The following is a 19,349-nucleotide window of genomic DNA, read 5'->3' on the forward strand; positions in this document are numbered from 1 at the left end:
ACGGCCGCCGGGGGTCCCTGCACTGGCTGCTTCCTCCCAGTCCCCCTCACTGTCACCCATCTATCTGCCATCTTTGGAGTTACTACCTCCCTATAACTCTGATCTATGACCCCCTCTGCCTCCCGAATGATCCGAAGTTCATCCAACTCCAGCTCCAGTTCCCTAACACGGTCTTGGAGGAGCTGGAGATGGGTGCACTTCCTGCAAGTGTAATCGGCAGGGACGTCGATGGCATCCCTCACCTCATACATGTTGCAGGAGGAACATTGCACTGCCTTCACTGCCATCCCTCTAAAGCTAACTTTTATTTTAAAAAACTGGGTTTATTTTAAAAAACTGGGAAACAGTTATTTTTCAGGCTGTAGAATGGAAGACAACCCAGGATCACAAACAAGGAGACCCCCTCAGACCCATAATCTCGCTACCTGGAACACCAACGTACAGATTAACTAAGGAGCTACACCAAAGACTAAAATACTCAGTAGAAGACTCACATCACTTGATCCACCCCACCCAAGAATTCCTGAAGACCAAAGACACCAAAATAGAAGACAATGAAATAATGGTCTCCTTTGTCAACAGCCCTGTTCACGTCCATTAACATTAACCTGGCCAAGGAAACACTGACTATACTATGAGAAGAACCAAACAGCAAAAATCACCAACCTCATCAGCAAAGACAACATCATCAAGCTAGTGGACCTATGCCTTACCACCTATTTCACTTTCAATAACAAAACCTACAGACAAACCAATGGAACACCCATGGGATCTCCGATATCAGGGTTCCTAGAAGCAGTAATGCAGAACTCGAACAAATAGCTCTGCCAACCATCCAACCCAAATATTGGGTCCGTAACCTTTGTCACCGCTAAACAAAACAAATTATAGGAAACCCTTAAGATGATCGATAATATCCTTACTAGCATGAACTTCACTAAAGAGGAGGAAAACAACAATAAACTGCCATTCCTGGATGTCACAGTAGAGCGAACAGCCAATGGAGAACTCCAAACAGTGTCTTCAGGAAAATAACGCATACTGACCAAACACAACTACAGAAGCAATCATCCCAACATCCACAAATGAAGCTGCGTTAGAACAGTACTTCAATGAGCCACCACACACTGTAGCACAGAGGAACTACGAAGAACAGAGGAAAATCACCTCCACAGCATATTCAAAAGGAACGGGTACCCAAAGAACACAGTCCGCCGATTTCTCAGCAACAAACCCAAACAAGCAGACAAAACACATTCAAAAACCCTGGCCACTCTCTCCTACAAAGACATCTCGATAATGACTGCCAGACTACTCAGACCTCTTGCGCTCCAATGTTCTGATTCTAATTAAAAAAAGGGATTTATAGATTCATACATGGATTCATGCAGGTTTTGAGCAAAATAAAATGTATTTCTGCAAGTACAAATTCACCCCACAAACTTGTGTGGGGGTAGTAGGAGTATCTGTGAGAGTGTGCGTGTATGTGTATGAGTGTAAAGGGGCATAGGTCTGAGAGGGTGTGTAAGCCTGTATGTGTGAGCATATGAGAGAGGGTCTGCGTGAGTGTATGGGTCTGTAGAAGTGTGTGCGTGTGCGCATGTGTAATGCAGTGGGGTCACCTGTAGCGTGACATGAACCTAACTTCCCAGTCGAGGCCATCCCCATGGGTATCGAACTTGGCCATCAGCCTCTACCCAGCCACTTTGCATTGACAACACCATACAACCTTGTCACAGTGAGGATCTAAAATCTGGATTTTGGCTGTTGTCAGGAGCAACCATTTAATGCATTCTTTAACTAACTACAAAATGGCTTCTTAATGCAAGTAACATAAAATACCATAACAAAATGGCTTCTGGGCTGCAAACTAACAATTCTGTTTAAAATGGCACCTAACTCTGCTTAAAGCTGCATTCCTGAACTAATTGAAAGAGATTAGCAAACAATGTCTTCTTCATAGTATGAATTAACTAAACAAGATATGACAATATTAAAGGAGAAAGTGAGGACTGCAGATGCTGGAGATCAGAGCTGAAAATGTGTTGCTGGAAAAGCGCAGCAGGTCAGGCAGCATCCAAGGAACAGGAGAATCGACGTTTCGGGCATAAGCCCTTCTTCAGGATTCCTGAAGAAGGGCTTATGCCCGAAACGTCAATTCTCCTGTTCCTTGGATGCTGCCTGACCTGCTGCGCTTTTCCAGCAACACATTTTCAACTATGACAATATTAAAGCATTCTAACTGACCTTGGGATTCAGGTGGCAAGAGATAAAAACGTGCAAAACAAGTCAGTTCCCAGGAAATATAATTGGCTCAATTTTATGTCTATTTGTCATTTTATTGGATTTGCTCTGTAATTAAGGCTGTACTATTTCTTAGGAACGATATAAAATTGTCTTTATTTTAAGGTATTGCGCACTGGTGCTTAACCCATGTGTTGGTGGATAACCTATACCTGGCGCTGTAATAATTGTTAAATCTTGCTGAACCAGACAATGCTGCTAGTGTTTATTTGACCGAACGTGGAACTGAGAGGCCCCTCCCAGCAGATGCTGCAAGATGTGTCAGAGTTCGACATGGATACCACCATTACACATGAGGATACCACCTACCATGTACGTGGCAGGTACTCACGTGACTCGGCCATCGTCGTTTATCTCATACGCTGCAGGCAAGGATGCTGTGAGGCATGGTACATCAGTGAGACCGAGCAGAGGCTATGGCAATGGATGAATGGACACAGCATAACAGTCAACAGACAGGAGAGTCCCCTCCCAGTTGGAGAATGCCCAGGACATTCGACCTCGGACTTTCGGGTGATCAACCTCCAAGGCGGACTTCAGTGCCGGGCGTTGTTGGGGGGCGAGCAGGAGGCGGTGCTGAATGGGGTTGGGGGGCAGTGAAATGGGGAGCAGACTTAATAGAAAACTCCGAGCCCCAGAAGAAAAGGCATTGAATCAATTAACTGAATAATCAATTATCCGAATGAAACAGTGCCCACCCATCTCATTCGGATAATCAAGGTTCTTCTGTATATAGAACAAAGAAAATTTACAGCCCAGGAACAGGCCCTTCGGCCCTCCAAGTCTGAGCCGATTCAAATCTACTGTCTAAACCTGTCGGTCAATTCCTAAGCATCTGTATCCCTCTGCTCCCCACCTACTCGTGCATCTGTCCAGATGTACCGTGCCTGCCTCTACCACCTCTGCTGGCAACGACTTCCAAACACTCACCACCCTCTGTGTAAAGTACTTGCCGCGTGTATCCCCCTTAAACTTTTCACCTCTCACCTTCAAAGCATGACCTCTCGTCATGGAATCCTTCACCCTGGGAAAAAGCTTGCCTCTATCCACCCTGTCTATACCCTTCATGATTTTGTAAACCTCAATCAGACTCCCCCCCCTCAATCTCCTTTTTTACTAATGAAAATAAACCTAACCTACTCAACATCTCTTCATAGTTAGCACCTTCCACACCAGGCAACATCCTCGTAAACCTTCTCTGCGCCCTCTCCAAAGCGTCCACATCCTTTTGGTAATGTGGCGACCAGAACTGTACACAGTATTCTAAATGTGGCCGAACCAATGTCTGTACAATTTTAACATGACCAGCCAGCTCTTATACTCAATACCCCGTCCAATGAAGGCAAGCATACCATACGCCTTCTTGACCACACTATCCACCTGTGCAGCCACCTTCAGGGTACAATGGACATGCACTCCCAGATCTCTCTACCCATCAACTTTTCCCAAAAGGTTTGTGGGGTGAATTTGTACTTGCAGAATTACATTTTATTTTGCTCAAAAACTGCATGAATCCATGTATGAATCTGTAAATCCCTTTTTTAGAATAGAATCAGTCTGAACATTGTGGCACAGACAACCTCACACCTTCAATGCATTATCTGGGCCAACATGGCACCTATTGTTAAGGTTCACTTGAGAATGTAACTTTAAGAAAGTTCTGGGATTTACATATGAAAGAACTGAAACCAACATGGTCAATCTAAAAGATGAGAGACTTAACAATCAATCCAGGTCTTTTTCAATATATAATTTCAGTTACATCACACTTTAAACATTTGCTATAAATTCTGTGTTCTACGATCTTATACTCCACAGCCACATGATGAAGGAGCAGTGCTCTGAAAACTAGTGCTTCCAAATAAACCTGTTGGACTATAACCTGGTATTGTGTGATTTTTAACTTTGTACACCCCAGTCCAACACCAGCACCTCCTAATCATCATAGAAACATGGCTTTCCAACTAGAACTCTATCAACAAACACATCGACTTGGAGTGAAGAGTGAGGTCCTGGAAAAGCACAGCAGGTCAGGCAGCATTCGAGGAGCAAGAAAGTCAATGTTTTGGGCAAAAGTCCTTCATCATGAAGGGCTGATGCCCGATAAAGAGCTGCTGTGCTTTTCCAGCACCACACTCTTGACTCTAATTTCAAGCATCGGCAGTACTCACTTTGGCCTACATAGACTTGGACCCTATTTACCACCCTCTGAGAAGAAGAACAGCAAATGACATCACGTCAGGAAATGACATCACCAATCCAAGGAAACCTAAACACAAATAGAAAGCGGGTCACTAATACCAGTGCTTCACTAGAGGCTCACTGATGATGTTATCTAGTATGGTGACGAAATGTCTGAAAACAAACCTTCCAGCTCAGCGAGCAAACCTACATCCGGAAGACAACCCATTAAGCATCAGTGCTAAGACCCACTGCATTAGACAGACAGACATATATGTATATATTTTTATATATCACATACATCTAAATGGTTTAATGTTTGAATGCTGACTAAAACTTCCAAGTTTGCACATCATAGTAAACTTGGAGTAGCAGCAACTGTAAAGAACATGCACATTAACTGCCATGTGACAGAGGGGCTAGTGATACACAAGGAACAGAAAATTAAACACAGTATGTGGCGATTAATTTGGGCAAACGGGGCATCAAGAGCGGTTGCAGATATAACAGCACAGTTCTCAAGAATATTCAGGGACAGACAGAGGGTGTACATCCATCTTTGCTAACCACAAAAGCAGTGATATTATGTTGAATTTTGATAAATTCAGGTTAGATCCTAACTGGACTATTGCATCCAATTCTGATCACCACATCTCAGGAAAGACATTTCGCTCCTACAGGGTGCAGATAAAATTTACCAGAATGGTTCCAGGCATGGATAATTTTAGCTACCAGGTTACACTGGAGGATTGGGTCTGTTGTTCTTCAAGTAAACAGGATTGGATAGAGGTATATAACATTGTAACAAAGAAAAATCTACTCCCACTAGCTGATATTACAAGGGCAAAATGACAAAGGAGGTATTGGGCAAGAGAATCACAGACTTGTAGAGATATGGAACACAGAAAATGGATCTTCAGTCCACTGAGTCTGCACCGACCAAAACCAAACATCAAACTACTCTAATCCAATTTTCCAGCACTTCACTCGGTATGTATTGGCATCGCAAGTGTACATCTAAAGTGTATTCTAAAAAGTTATGAAGGTTTCTCTCTCTATCACCCTTATAAGGCATTGAGTTCCAGATTCCACCAGCCTATGGGTGAAAATATATTCTCCTCTCATCCCTTTAAAACCCCTGCCTTTTACCTTAAATCTATAGCCCAGCCATTGATCCCTCCATCAAGAAGAGATTTTTTTTTCACGTCCACCCTGTCTACACCCCTCATAATTTTATACCTCTCAACTGCAGTGGGTTGCTCTACATGAGAGTCAATGTAGATACAATGTGCCAAATTGTCACCTGTTCTGTAAATGATTCTAACAGGTATGATTCCAGTCTCATAGTGGTGTGGAGAGAGAGTTAAAAAATTTAAATTATGCCTTTTCATATTCCCATCTGGCCAGTTTTCACTTTGATAATTGTGGCAACAAGTAACCAATCAGTTCAGTTTGTTCTCTCGTGGGAACATTCACCAATTACTTAATGACGGGTTCGACAATTATGACATGGTCAGCTTTTAGAAAAATGTTACTGTTGAAACAAGCCACACAGCATTCTGACTTAGGAATATATCACCATCCTTTATTGCTGCTGGATCAAAATTCTGAAATTTCCTTTCCAACTGAGTGACTCAACTACATGAAGGCAATGAATACTACCGGCAACTCCCATAGTCCCTGAACAAACTAATAAAAAAAAGTTTGAACTCGGCTTCTAAAGGTCATTGATCAGTTTGTCATTAAAGCACGTTTTAATACAATATAAATTCTTCACAAGAAACTGGCAGTTCAGTCTTAAACCACAGTACAACAGTCTAGCCACACCTTCACGAAGCAAACAAAATTCAGAAAACATTCCATATCTGTATAATACAAACATAGAAGGGAGACAAAATGAGTCAGACGTGAGAAATAAAGAACAAGCTGACAGGCTTTGAAACCATTTTTTAAAAACTGCAAGAGGAAAACAAACTGGTAAAACAAAAAAGAATTTGAAAAGATTTCTGTTTTGATTCCCTAACCAGGCCCTTTTCACTCCTGACATGCAAATTCAAAGAACTCTTGGATTTGGGACTTTTTTTCTGGAAGTTTCTGCATGCCTTATAGGACAGCTCAGGGGTAAAATTGCTGCAATAAATAGTTCTCCATACAAGTGGAGCTTGAGACGAATCTTATAACAAATTAATTCATATGGATTATTTATACAATCTTGGATGCCAACAAATACTATTTTTAACCAATCTATTTTACTACAAGAACAAATAGGCCATGAAACAATGAAACCATCTAGTAATAGAAGAAACTTGCTACTAAACATGGCAATACCTGATATAAACATCTAAAACCAGCTAAGGTTTCCAATTCTGCTTATTATGCAGTGACCCCTGCTGAAAGTACACAATTACACTACATAGACATGAACAGATTAAGCTGCGATTTCCTTCACAGTCAAATAAACTGTTTACACCCACTTTCAGCTTGCACTTCAAATAATGCAACATGTAGGGGTAGCATAGGACGGATAGCATCCAAACAAACTAAACACCACTGTGATTCAGCACTTGAACAGAAAAAATAATTAAAACGGCACCAAAAATGCATACTTAAAGAGGCTCCTCAATCAAGAGCCCATTGCTTCATTTTATCTTGTAGTTACTGACCTTGCAATCCCATTTTCTTCTTTTTCTTTGACAGCACTGAATTTTGGTTCTGTTTCTGCAAGTTCTTTTTGCTTCTCTTCTATCTTTTCTAATAGCTTCTGTCTTTCCTTCAGAAGGCGTTTCTACAGAAAAGAAAATCAGCATAAACATGAACTTTTGGTTTACTCTTTCAATCCACATTTCTTCTCGATCAAATCAAGGGTAGTTTTAAGGCAAGTGCTATCACAAATAATCATTATAATATAGGAGACGCTTTATTTCCACACTTAGGTCAACAAAATAAAACCAGTTGGGAATCTGAAAAATCTAGCTAAGTTCATGACTTCTTAGGACCAGGTATAGCATTGGCAAGCGTGTTTCAGACGGATATTTCTAATAGTGATGTCACTAGTGTGTCCTACTAAGAAAAGAGACCTCCATTTATCCAAGACAAAAGAAACTTACAAAATCCTCAAATGAAACGTGCGTGACATTATTTTACTCTCCGATCATAAAAAGTTAGCACATTTGATAATAAAACTAGAGTCGTTATTTCCCTTTAACTTAGTGTTTGCATTTTTAATGCCCTTCAGTTTAAGGGAATCTAAAATGCTGCTTTTCAATAAACAGGTACATCATAGTGAACCTTACTGAAAACCCTACTTTTCATAAACACTGTACGTTTTCCAGTAAAGTTAATTCTGCATATTAAAAATAATAATTTAAATGTATTATGTACCAATATTTTAAATCCATTAAGTCATGAATGAGTCAGCTGCAAACACATGCTACCAACAGTGAACAGACTTTATCTGGTTGTTCAAATTTTGCCTGCAAATGACTGCCGGTCTCATGATAAGCAGACAGATAAACAAGCACTTTTGGTCTTAGTTGGACGATCGACACACGTACTGACTATAACGTAATACAATTCTAAATAAACTGCAGCTTGTTCAGCATGATGTCACTACATAATTGAACAAGACACTGAAAAGAAAACAATTTTTTTTTAAACGGCAATTTGATGCGTCAGAACATTCAACCGAACCCTTCAGCTATTGATATTTAATTACCACAATACTTGCATTTATACAGCATCTCATCATATCAAAGCACTTCATACACTGAATTATCTCTAAAGCGTAGTAATTTACGTCGAAAAACTGTTTTGTAGAATTCATTGCATAAGAAAAGCAGAAAAAGCAAATGCGATGGGAAAAATCAGCAGATATAAAAGACATTGGAAAAAATATATAGATTCTAATAAATTAAGTACCAGTGGGTGGCAATTTCTTTTGCTTTATGTCTTTCAACTTATAAATTCACTCCGAGGAAATTAGAAATTATTTGATTGATGTGATCTGTTTCTGCATTGCTGGATTTACAATAATGAAACTATTCAACACTTTTATACCAATAATGAATAACTTTATGCAATACTCCCATCTAAGATGGAGCAGTTAAAATAGTGGTACAAAGGTGCTAAATTTTTGCGAGGATAAGTCAGAGTTTCAGTGTCAAGTCTAGACCACAAACCATAGTTATGAGACTCCTACTCCAGCAGCTGTCTATCTTCCCCATATTATAGGATATTTCTTTTCTTTTCCCCACACATTCAAAACTCCCATTGACAATTTCTATTTCCTTACTCTTTGTTCACTGTTTCCAGCCATTTCATCCTGTAGATCCTTTGCTTTTAACTCAAGTTTAGTCCTCTGTTTGATCTGCTCTTGACGTTCAGCAGTTAGCTGCTCTTTCTCTTCCTTCATTGATAATATTTTTGCCTTCAGCTCACGTGCCAGACGTTCTATATCCTTGATTTTGAAAAACAGTGAACAGGTATTGGAATTAGTTCCAAATACAACTAGCAAGATGAGCTACTTAACAAATCTGATGGGATCATCCAATTACAACTACAAGAAGTGATGAAATGAAAAACTCGAAACATTCTTGATAAATCTGACAGTAGAGTAATAACTCTGTTTTTTCCCCATGTTATAATTTACTGCACAAACATATCTTATAAACTAAAGATGCAGCCTCGATTAGGACCACAACCCATTGTCTGACAGCCTTTTCGTTCTGGAGATATCTTACATTAGCTGCTGCATCTAAATGCAAACAAATGAAAACAAATACAGAACAAGTAACAAAATCTGTTAAAAATAAGCATAAAAATACAAATAATAAAAATTTAGAAAATGCATTGCAATGTAGTTATACTATGGTTTAAAGAATTTTGCATACACACCAGCCCAAAGTAAAGGAAACGTTTCATTTGCACAGAGCATCAATTGTAATCAAAATCCATTCACTCAATTAATTTTGGAGCATGTATTGAATCAAAACTTAGCAATTCACTTATGAGGAATTACCTCCATTTTATCTCTGGCTTCCTGCTGTGCATCACGTAGTTGCCGAGACTTCTCTCCACTGGTCTCCCGTTTTGCAGAAAGCTGGCAACAAAGTCACATTTTCCAATAAATTAACTGGAAGTTATGAACTTTGGAAGAATGAATTATCAAATCAAATCAAGCTGTGACATTTCACTATCAAGCAAATTCTCAGCATTTGCTTCAACAAGTTCAAAGTTCATAAAAAGTTCACTCAAATACAAATTTGTTCTTAATACCACAGCAATGTCAGAGTTGGAGATACACGGTACAGAAACAGACCATTCCATCCAACTTGTCCATGCAGACCACGTTTTCCAAACTAGCCTGCGTTCGGCCCACAACTCTAAACCTTTCCTATTCATGTACCTATCAAAACGTCATTTTAAGTGTTGTAACTGTACCTGCATCAGAAATCCAAAAGCACTTTATATTCGCCCTGGTCAATAATGTCAGGGAAGCCAAAACAACATAAAGCCGAGAGAAAAAAGGGAATCTTTTGTGGAAAGGTGTAACAGAGAATTTCCCATAAGATTGCCAAGGCAGGTTGTTGATTGCAACCAAAGAATTCTGCAATGTAACTACACTCCTCAGCACATATGAATAACAGACAACATAGCCCAAATTGCAAGTACAGTCATTCAAAATCCCTCTTCACTCTCACCTCATCAAGTTTGGCACGAGTTTCGTTCAGTTCCTGATTATAGATAGTGTACTCAAGTGCTCTTCTCATCTTATCCCATTTCTGATACTGTGCCAATTCTTCCTTCTCATCTTCTAGAGTGTGTAGACGTTCCTCAATGTATTTCAACAATTCATTAATCTTTTCCCTCTTTCCCTCTGCAAAATACACGAAAATGGCCTTAGATAAACAAGATATTTATAAAGTAATGCAAAACACTGGACCTAAAATTCATGATCAAGGTGAACAAAATCCTCGACCTCCTTCCTGACAGCATTGTAGGTGTACCTAGCCACCATGGACTACAAAGGGTGAAGGCATATCACCACCACCTTCTCAACAGCAATTAGGGATGGGCAATAAACACTGGCTAAGCCAATGGAAACCACATTCCTTGAATGTAAAGAACATCAATGTTGTCTTTTGAGTTCTGTATCAGCACTGCTCACTGCCCTATCAGGTATAATGTAAAGCTCCGTTGAAAACAAGGTGCTACTAAGTAAGGTAAGAGTACATGTTCGGGGAAAGTACTAGCATGTACAGGGATAAAGGGGCAATTTTCAGAACGGTACCTGGTGCTATCATGCAGGTCTTGTGCAAGATCTTGACAAAAGCCTTCTGGAAATCCAAATAGATCATGATCACTGGATCTACTTTGTCTAACTTGATTGTTATATCCTGAAAGAATTCTAACAGATTTGTCAGGCATGATCTCTCCTTGACAAAGCTGTGCTGACCCAGACTTATTTTATCATGCCCTTCCAAGTACTTTGCAATCTCATCCTTAATAATGGACTCTAAAATTTTAACAATGACTGAGGACAGGCTAACCGTCCTACAACTTGCCATCTTCTGCTTCCCTGGAGAAAGTGAGGTCTGCAGATGCTGGAGATCAAAGTTGAAACTTTATTGCTGGAACAGCACAGCAGGTCAGGCAGCATCCAGGGAACAGGAGATTCGACATTTCGGGCACAGGCCCTTCTTCAGGAATGAGGCCCTTCGGGGCACAGGCCCTTCTTCATTCCTGAAGAAGGGCCTGTGCCCGAAACGTTGAATCTCCTGTTCCCTGGATGCTGCCTGACCTTCCGTGCTGTTCCAGCAATAAAGTTTCAACCATCTTCTGCTTCCCTCCCTTCTTAAACAGGGGTGTTACAGTAACCCCATTTTCCATTCCTTGGGGACCCTCCCTGACTCCAGTGGTTCCTGAAAGATCATCACCAATGCCTCCACAATCTTCTCAGCTATCTCCTTCAGAACCCTATGGTGTAATCCATCCGATCTGTGATTTATCCACCTTCAGACCTTTCAGTTTCCCCAGCACCTTCGCATTAGTAATAGGTACTACACTCACTTCTGACCCCTAACTCACTCGAAGCTCACAGGAAATACTGTTTGTCAAGTCCTGTAAAAATCTTGTATGTGTCAATCAGGTTGTCTCTTGTTCTTCTAAACTCTCAGGAGAACAGGCCCAACCCACACAACCTCTCCTAATAAGGAAGTCTTTCAATACTCAGGATCAACTTAGGGAACCTCAGTGCTTCCAAAGCCACTATACCTTTCCTTAGATAAGGGACCAAAAATGGAGGTGAAAGCAGCGACAGTATTCTTACCAGTTTCTTTCATAAGATTGATGCTTTCCTCTTTTCGCTCATCATATACTCTGGTACCGGCAACTTCTCGCAAAAGTTTCAGTCGCTGAGAGTCTGGAGCTGTTGCCATTTGATTAATCTAATACAAATACAATTCAGAAACCAAAAGCTATTTAAATGGTACATTAACTCAAAGACAATTGAGAAACTAAAACACACACACACTTGCATTATTTGTATAAATTAAGCAAAATTACAATTCCTTGAAAAAAAAACTTACTGAAGCCACATTATTCAAACAAAAAAAGTCCAAAGAAAGCTCCATAGTCTACTTTAAAATTAATATTTCAAAACAGTTATTAAAACTGTTTCTCAGTCCAAGCATTTCAGAAACGTATCTGAATTCTACACTGGAGAGGATGAAAGCAGAGCACAGTATAGCAATCTATCCCATCCAATAAATTGCAGCTTGTGGATGACACAGGAAGATAACAACAACCATAACACTAAGACATTGTCAAACAGACCAACCAGGTTCAAGTTTAATTCAAACTAGAAACTTTATTGCTGGAACAGCACAGCAGGTCAGGCAGCATCCAGGGAACAGGAGATTCGACGTTTCGGGCACAGGCCCTTCTTCAGGAAGAAGGGCCTGTGCCCGAAACGTCGAATCTCCTGTTCCCTGGATGCTGCCTGACCTGCTGTGCTGTTCCAGCAATAAAGTTTCAACTTTGATCTCCAGCATCTGCAGACCTCACTTTCTCCTTTAATTCAAACTAGAAAAGTGTAAAGTTTGGGGTAGTGCAGTGAGAGTCAAGAAGGTTGTAAAATGAGCAATAGACGCGGAGGAGATATGTACCAACATAAATTATCAAAGGCTATTTTCAGATTAATAAAATCTCTGTCAAATGTTTTTCCATGATAATATTCCTTCAAACCCTGATTATATAGAGTATCTTCTTTAAAACTGAATTAAATAACCTTTACATGAACACTGTCATTATACTATTGCTTTAGTTTTTAAATTAGGAATTGCCAATTCACATTTCACCCTTTCCTCAGGAAAATTCTGCAACAATTTGCATGGAAATTCAAGAGGATGATTCAGATTGAATTAATCATAGCGAACAAGACAAAGTAAATATGATTCATACAGTGACAATGTCAGCACATGTAGCACCTTACAAAGGCAAATGGAATAAATAATTGATGTGCAATGTACAACTGATGCAGGTAGAGATAGCTTTCCTAGAATTACAGACAAACAAAATTAATTTCCTCCCCCCATCCCACCTACATCGCATAAGTAATGAACAAAAGCCTTTGCATACAATTTCCCTGAAAATAGTAAATATAAACACCCGTAGGAGAGACTCGTGGCTAGAGAAGAGCAAACTGGATAATGAAGCTACTGAGTCTCACTGAGAAACTAAACAGCCAGAGACAGTCTCATGACTCACAGGTTGTATCTAACCCAAAAGAGAACCTAAAACAGGTAACTGCCAATTAAAGCATAGAATGTCTTCTTTAAAAAAAAACTCATTGATAGGAACCAGATGTCTATATTTTAAAAATCGTAACTATCAATTTTCACTTTCCTTTCCAAACAACAAAACAGCTCACTTGAATACTCCATTCACCACTGCCACACAGGGCAGGCCAGCTGGGTCTCCTTTCCACCAGATGTATTCCAGCAACCCACCAAGGCTCCTTCAAAAGCAACTTCCAACCCCACAATCTCTACCACCTAGAAAGTCAAAGGCAGCAGATATATGTAAACACAACTGGCTTCAAGTTCCTCTCAAAGCCACATGTCATCCTGACTTAGACCTCTATGATCATTCCATCACTGATGGAGTCAAAATCCTGGTATTCCCTCCCAAGCTCTTGGAGCATCTACTCAACATGGACCGCACTAGTTTAAGAAGTTGGTTCACCACCACTTTCAAGAACAATTAGGGATGATCAATAAAAGCAGGCCTAGACAGGGACACCCACATACCATGAAGTTTGCTTTTAAATAGCTACTTTCCTCTTTGGTTGTTCAAAACTGTATCAACCAATTTCAATTTTCTCTCCTCATCCATAATTTTAAAAATCCTCTAAGTACAAATCAGCAAAGTGTGGCAAATCAGCAAAACTCTACACAGGTATATTTGTTTTCATCCAAGGATGCTGCCAGTGGTGTAGCCTAGCATTTCATGATGAATGGGCAAAGGGGATTGGTTTCACCTGATCTTTCTTTTGAATCCATGAACTTTGAACTGCAAGAATTTATCTTATTATGGGCTATTATTAAGATTTAAGATAAATTTGCTAACTTGAGGAACTGTTTAGGGGAGCAACACAGATCTATTTAAAGGCCAACTAGGTAAAGTACATGAGGGTGATTGGAACACTGACTGGCTGATGGGATTAAATGAAAAAGGAGAAGGGTATTTGTGTGGAGCTTAAACACCATGTGACAACTGGCTGAATGGCCAGTTTCTGTCTTGAAAATACCATGCAATACTAGGAGCATTTCATTGTGTTCTATTCACCTTTTGATGATCCAAGAAAAAGCATACAAACTGCAACATGCAACAACCACTTGCAATCGCCCTTTTAACACTGGTGAGTAGTTATAATCTTTGTCATATGAATCACAGTTAATAGATGAATTTTTCAATTTTGTCTGTTTTTGTAACATGACTAATGTTCACCTTCGCACTATTGACAGCAAACCACACAAAGCTCAGATGGCTCAAATGGTTCACAAAGGAGTCAAAGTGTGTAGGTACTTCGAGTCATCGAAATGAGCCAGAAAGCATGTTTATTTAGCTGCCACAGTTTTCAGTGAACAAACATTATAAGCACCAAACCTACTAACCCCAGATCTCTATCAACTTCACCATTGTTATTTGAATACCAATTTGAATTAAGAGCAGACTTTAAAATAAATGCTTCGGTATAGAGTTGAAAATCCAATAGAATTTTATTTTATTTCATTTTCGGGAATACCATATGTATTTCTAAACTAAATTACCTTTCCTTGCTTGACAATGTAGTAAGGATTGCTCCGAGAAAAGCCAGCACTTTCCAAAAGATTCATGACATCATTTTTCCTATTGAACAAAAACAGGATTGAAATATAATACAAACTATTTGAGGATCTACAGAAGGTATGCAAAAATATTCCTACGTCATTCAAAGGCATTACTTATACTTTAAACTGATTTTTATTTACCAATTTATTAAATCCTTACACTTATAAGGATACTTAGTTCTCAATGCAACAACTTGCAACCTTTTAATTTTAAATTTTCTTTTATAGAACTCCTATATATGTTATACTTCATTTTTTGGTAAAAGTAAGCCTCTTGTTCCAATCGGGAAGCAGACAAGTAACACAGTATCGCACAAAGCATTCATTATGATGTCAGTAAAAAGGCCAAGTACTACACATGCTGGAAATCTGAAATGAACATTGAACGCTGGACAAACTCAGCAGTTCTGGCAGCATCTGTGGAGAAAGAAACATGTTTCAAGTTTTAATGTTTGAAGTCTGGCATGGTTTTTCTTTGGATCTGAAAGATGCTGGAAAATAAGAGAGCAGATGGTATATAGAGGCACAATGAAAAAGACAAAGTGATTACTTTTGATGAATTTTTTAAACTTCTCCACTATTTGCATTGGATCTCTATACCATCTGCTCTCTTGTTCCTCCTCTGCCTGTCAAAAGTATTAAAAAAAAAGCTGTTTTCAAACATTTTTCAGTTCTTAAGAAGAGTTATACCAGACTCAAAAGGTAATTGTTTCTCTTTCCACAGATACTGCCGCACTTGCTGAAGTCTCGAATATTCTGTGTTTACTCATAATGACATGTCCTCTGGTGACTTTCCTGTTAATCTTCCTGTGAAGATTTCCATCCCTTGGTATTTCTGTCACTAGTTTCACATTTTATAAGCAACTTGTATTACTATACAATTAACATTATAATACTTTCCATATATAAGTTGTTAGGGCATAGCTGATTACAGCAGGAATCCACCAATAACAACTTGTATAATAAATGTATCATTAGGAACTCCCATAATCTGAGCTTTTCAGTTGCCATGTTATCAACAAGTCTATCCTCTCTGGATTTGCACCCAACATTTCCACTCAAGAAAGTACACATGACTGGCAATAAATTGTCAATCTCCAGTTTCCTCAAAGGGGTAGTGGCGGACTGCCTTCTTGAACCATCAAGAACTGTTTGTTATAACTGGGTAGCTTATTAGGTTACTTTAGAGGGCAGTTGAGAGTCATCCAGACTGGTGTGGAACTGGTATTACATTCAGAACACACAGAATAACACAGTAAATTTCCTATTCTAAAAGGACATAGTCAACTAGTTAGTCTCTGTCTCAACAATCTGACAGCTTCACGGTCACGTTTAATGGTAACAGCTTACTTTAAGCTGAAATCAAGACATCATAATGGCAGGATGTAAATTCAGATTCTTTCATTATAGATTGAAACTCCGAATTACCAATCAAGTAACATAACACTGTAGTACCATACCTTATATGTATTGTGCACAGAATAGAATTTTGCAAAATAGCAAAAATGAATAAAGTACGCAAGCAAAAATAAGTAACCTACGTCACCATTTTCTTGTCTAAAAAATATTGATCCTTCTTTGCCCCAATGACACGACGGAGAGAAACCTCTTCTTTGTCGATCTGCAGGAATAAAATAAAAACTGTAATAATTCAAGCTTTTCAAACTCAAAGTTGATAAATATAACTCAACTAGGTCTATAATCAAAACTTTTATCCTTTACTTGTGCACAAAATTTGAGTATCACTGTTAAACCACTACAATTGATGTGTAAATAAAGCCAGAGTACTGTTCAGAAGAGTTCCAGATTTTTGACCACAGCAATAATGAAGGAATAGCAATACAGTACCAAGTCAGGATAACATATGGCTTGGAGGGAAACTTGCAGGTGCTGGTATTCCTATGCATCTGCTGCCCTTCTCCTAGGTTATAGAGGTTAAGAGTTTGGAAGATGCTGTCAAAGTTTGGAGAATTGCTGCAGTGCATCTTATAGATGATTCACATTGCTGTCGCTATCGCTAAAGATGCAAGCAGTCAATACTTTAGGTAGAGGATCAGTGGCTTAATCCTAATGATATCAAAGTTCTTGAGTATTGTTTGAGCTGCTCCCATTCCAGGCAGGTGGACATTATTCCATCACACTCCTGATTTGTGCCTTGCCGATGGTTGATGGTGTACAGGGTTCAGAGTGCCAGGTTCAACTTTTCTGTAAAACTTTGATACAGCCAAATAGCCCACTAGCTCATTTCAGAAGGAGATTAAGATTTAACAATAAACTACCAGCATTAATACAATTTTCCATCAACTCCAGGGGCTCCCTGCTCTCTGACAATACAGAAGTAGATCTGTGTTACAGGAAGACTGTCTGACCTAGTTACTCTTTTCAATCACTTAAGAAAAATTAATACCCTTATATGCCACTATTCAACATCCAGATAAATGTGTGTGTATATATATATATATATATACACACACACACACATATTTATAATATAATCAGACATCATGCATCACAAAAGGAAGAAGTTTGTCCTAGCTTGGGTTGCAATTTTTAAGGATGTGGAGAAACAGAGAGGTCTTTTTGAATGTATGCAGAGATCACCAAGGTGGCAGGACAGGTGGAAACAGCCATCTGCTTTATTAATAAGGTTATAGAGCACAAGAGCAAAATGATGCTGAATTTATGCAGGACACTTGTTAGAACCTAGCTGGAATACTGTTCGGGGCTCCACTCTGTCAGAAGGATGTGAACCCACGGAGGAATTTTTTTTTTGGCAGATGAGATTTATAAACATGGTTCCAAAGATGAGAAACTTCAGTCAAAGATAAATTGAAGAGGTTTGGACTGTTCTCTTTTCAGAGAAGGCTAAAAGGAGATCTGACAGAAATTTTCAAAATCATGACAGGTCTGGAGAGAGCAGATTGGGAGAAAATGTTCCTGCTCATGAAATAATCGAGAATGAGGGCACACATTTGAAGTAATTTACAAAAACAGCAAATGTGATGAGTGGAAACTTTCACAGAGTGATAGGTGCGTCTGGAGTGTTCTACCTGAAAGTGTAGTCAAAGAGGGTTCAACTGGAATATTCAAGATGGTACGGCATGATGATTTCTATCCGAATACTGTTTATGGGTACAGGGAAAAGGTAGGACAGTCAAAGTTGTCTTCAATAGAACCACGTATACTTGTCAAACGCAATACATTGACAGCAGCTACAAACTAAAACTCCAGTTCTCAGATCATGGCTCTTTTCTCCTAGAAGGAAGGTCACATCATCAGGGAACGCACACAATTAAAATTAATGTAAACTATTTATTCTTTTAACTCAATGGATAAAATACTTACAGGTAATCTATTGTCTGAATTGTCAAATATAATTTCGACAAATGCGGAAATGACACGAGGTCCAGTTCCTTCCTATAAATAAACAAAATTTAAAGATAACAAGACTTGAAAGTTGAAACTACATGTCATTTTGAAACAGTCAGTCCACAAGAAAAGGATTCAATGATATACACAACTTGCATTTATGTTGCACTTATAACATTTAAAAACCTGCACCTTGCAGGGGTATCAAAAAATTGAGATGAAGCCATATAAGTATTAAGGTAGAACATGGTCAAAGAGGTAGGTTTTAAGGAGTGTCTTAAAGGAAGAAAGCAAAGTAGTGCAGTTTAGGGATGGAATCGGAGAATTTGGAGGTCCAAGTAGGTGAAGGCATGGCCACTCATGGAGAAGCAACAAAAATAAATATTGGGACTTGTCAAGGTCTAGATTTTGTATACATATCTCAGAGGAGTTCAGAGGAAAGTGGAGATTAGAGATAGGTAGAGGCGAGGCCATGAAAACAAGGATGAGAATATTAAAATCAAGACAATGCTCATCCAGGAGCTAACTTCAGTCAGTAAGCACAGGAATGACAGATGATTAGCATTTGGTGCAAATTAGATTAGATTAGATTAGATTACCTACAGTGTGGAAACAGGCCCTTCGGCCCAACAAGTCCACACCAACCCTCTGAAGAGCAACCCACGCAGACCCATTCCCCTACATTTACCCCTTCACCTAACGCTATGGGCAATTTAGCATAGCCAATTCACCTAACCTGCACATCTTTGGACTGTGGGAGGAAACCGGAGCACCTGGAGGAAACCCACGCAGACACTGGGAGAATGTGCAAACTCCACATTGACAGTTGCCCAAGGCGAAATTGAACCCTGGCGCTGTGAGGCAGCAGTGCTAACCACTGTGCCACCGTGCCACCCAAATTGCGACTTAGGCTGCAGAGTTTTCAATGACTTGAAACTTAGAGATACAAACCAGCCATAAGTGCGTCAAGTGAATTAAGTCTACAGGTAACAAAGGCATGAACAATCGTTACAGCAGATGAGCTGAGGCAGGGACGGAGTTCAGTGATGTTACAAGAATGGAAACAGGCAGTACTAGCAATAGTGCAGACAAGGCTAAAAACTC

At 39.4% G+C, this 19,349-nt stretch overlaps 1 protein-coding gene across 1 annotated transcript in view; it reads right to left on the reverse strand.

Annotated features, from left to right (window-relative positions):
- The window catches only part of smc3 (structural maintenance of chromosomes 3), a 131,397-nt gene that overhangs the window by 78,040 nt on the left and 34,008 nt on the right, over positions 1-19,349 (reverse strand). Inside the window, exons 5-12 of the mRNA XM_043713100.1 lie at positions 18,222-18,293; positions 16,418-16,497; positions 14,817-14,895; positions 11,813-11,930; positions 10,185-10,360; positions 9,503-9,583; positions 8,777-8,941; positions 7,149-7,270 (exon numbers count right to left, since the gene is read on the reverse strand). Of these exons, the coding sequence (XP_043569035.1) occupies positions 7,149-7,270; positions 8,777-8,941; positions 9,503-9,583; positions 10,185-10,360; positions 11,813-11,930; positions 14,817-14,895; positions 16,418-16,497; positions 18,222-18,293 (893 nt within the window). The remainder of the gene's footprint in view (positions 1-7,148; positions 7,271-8,776; positions 8,942-9,502; positions 9,584-10,184; positions 10,361-11,812; positions 11,931-14,816; positions 14,896-16,417; positions 16,498-18,221; positions 18,294-19,349) is intronic.

This window comes from Chiloscyllium plagiosum, chromosome 22 (genome assembly GCF_004010195.1).
Source record: "Chiloscyllium plagiosum isolate BGI_BamShark_2017 chromosome 22, ASM401019v2, whole genome shotgun sequence".
Lineage (NCBI taxonomy): Eukaryota > Metazoa > Chordata > Chondrichthyes > Orectolobiformes > Hemiscylliidae > Chiloscyllium > Chiloscyllium plagiosum.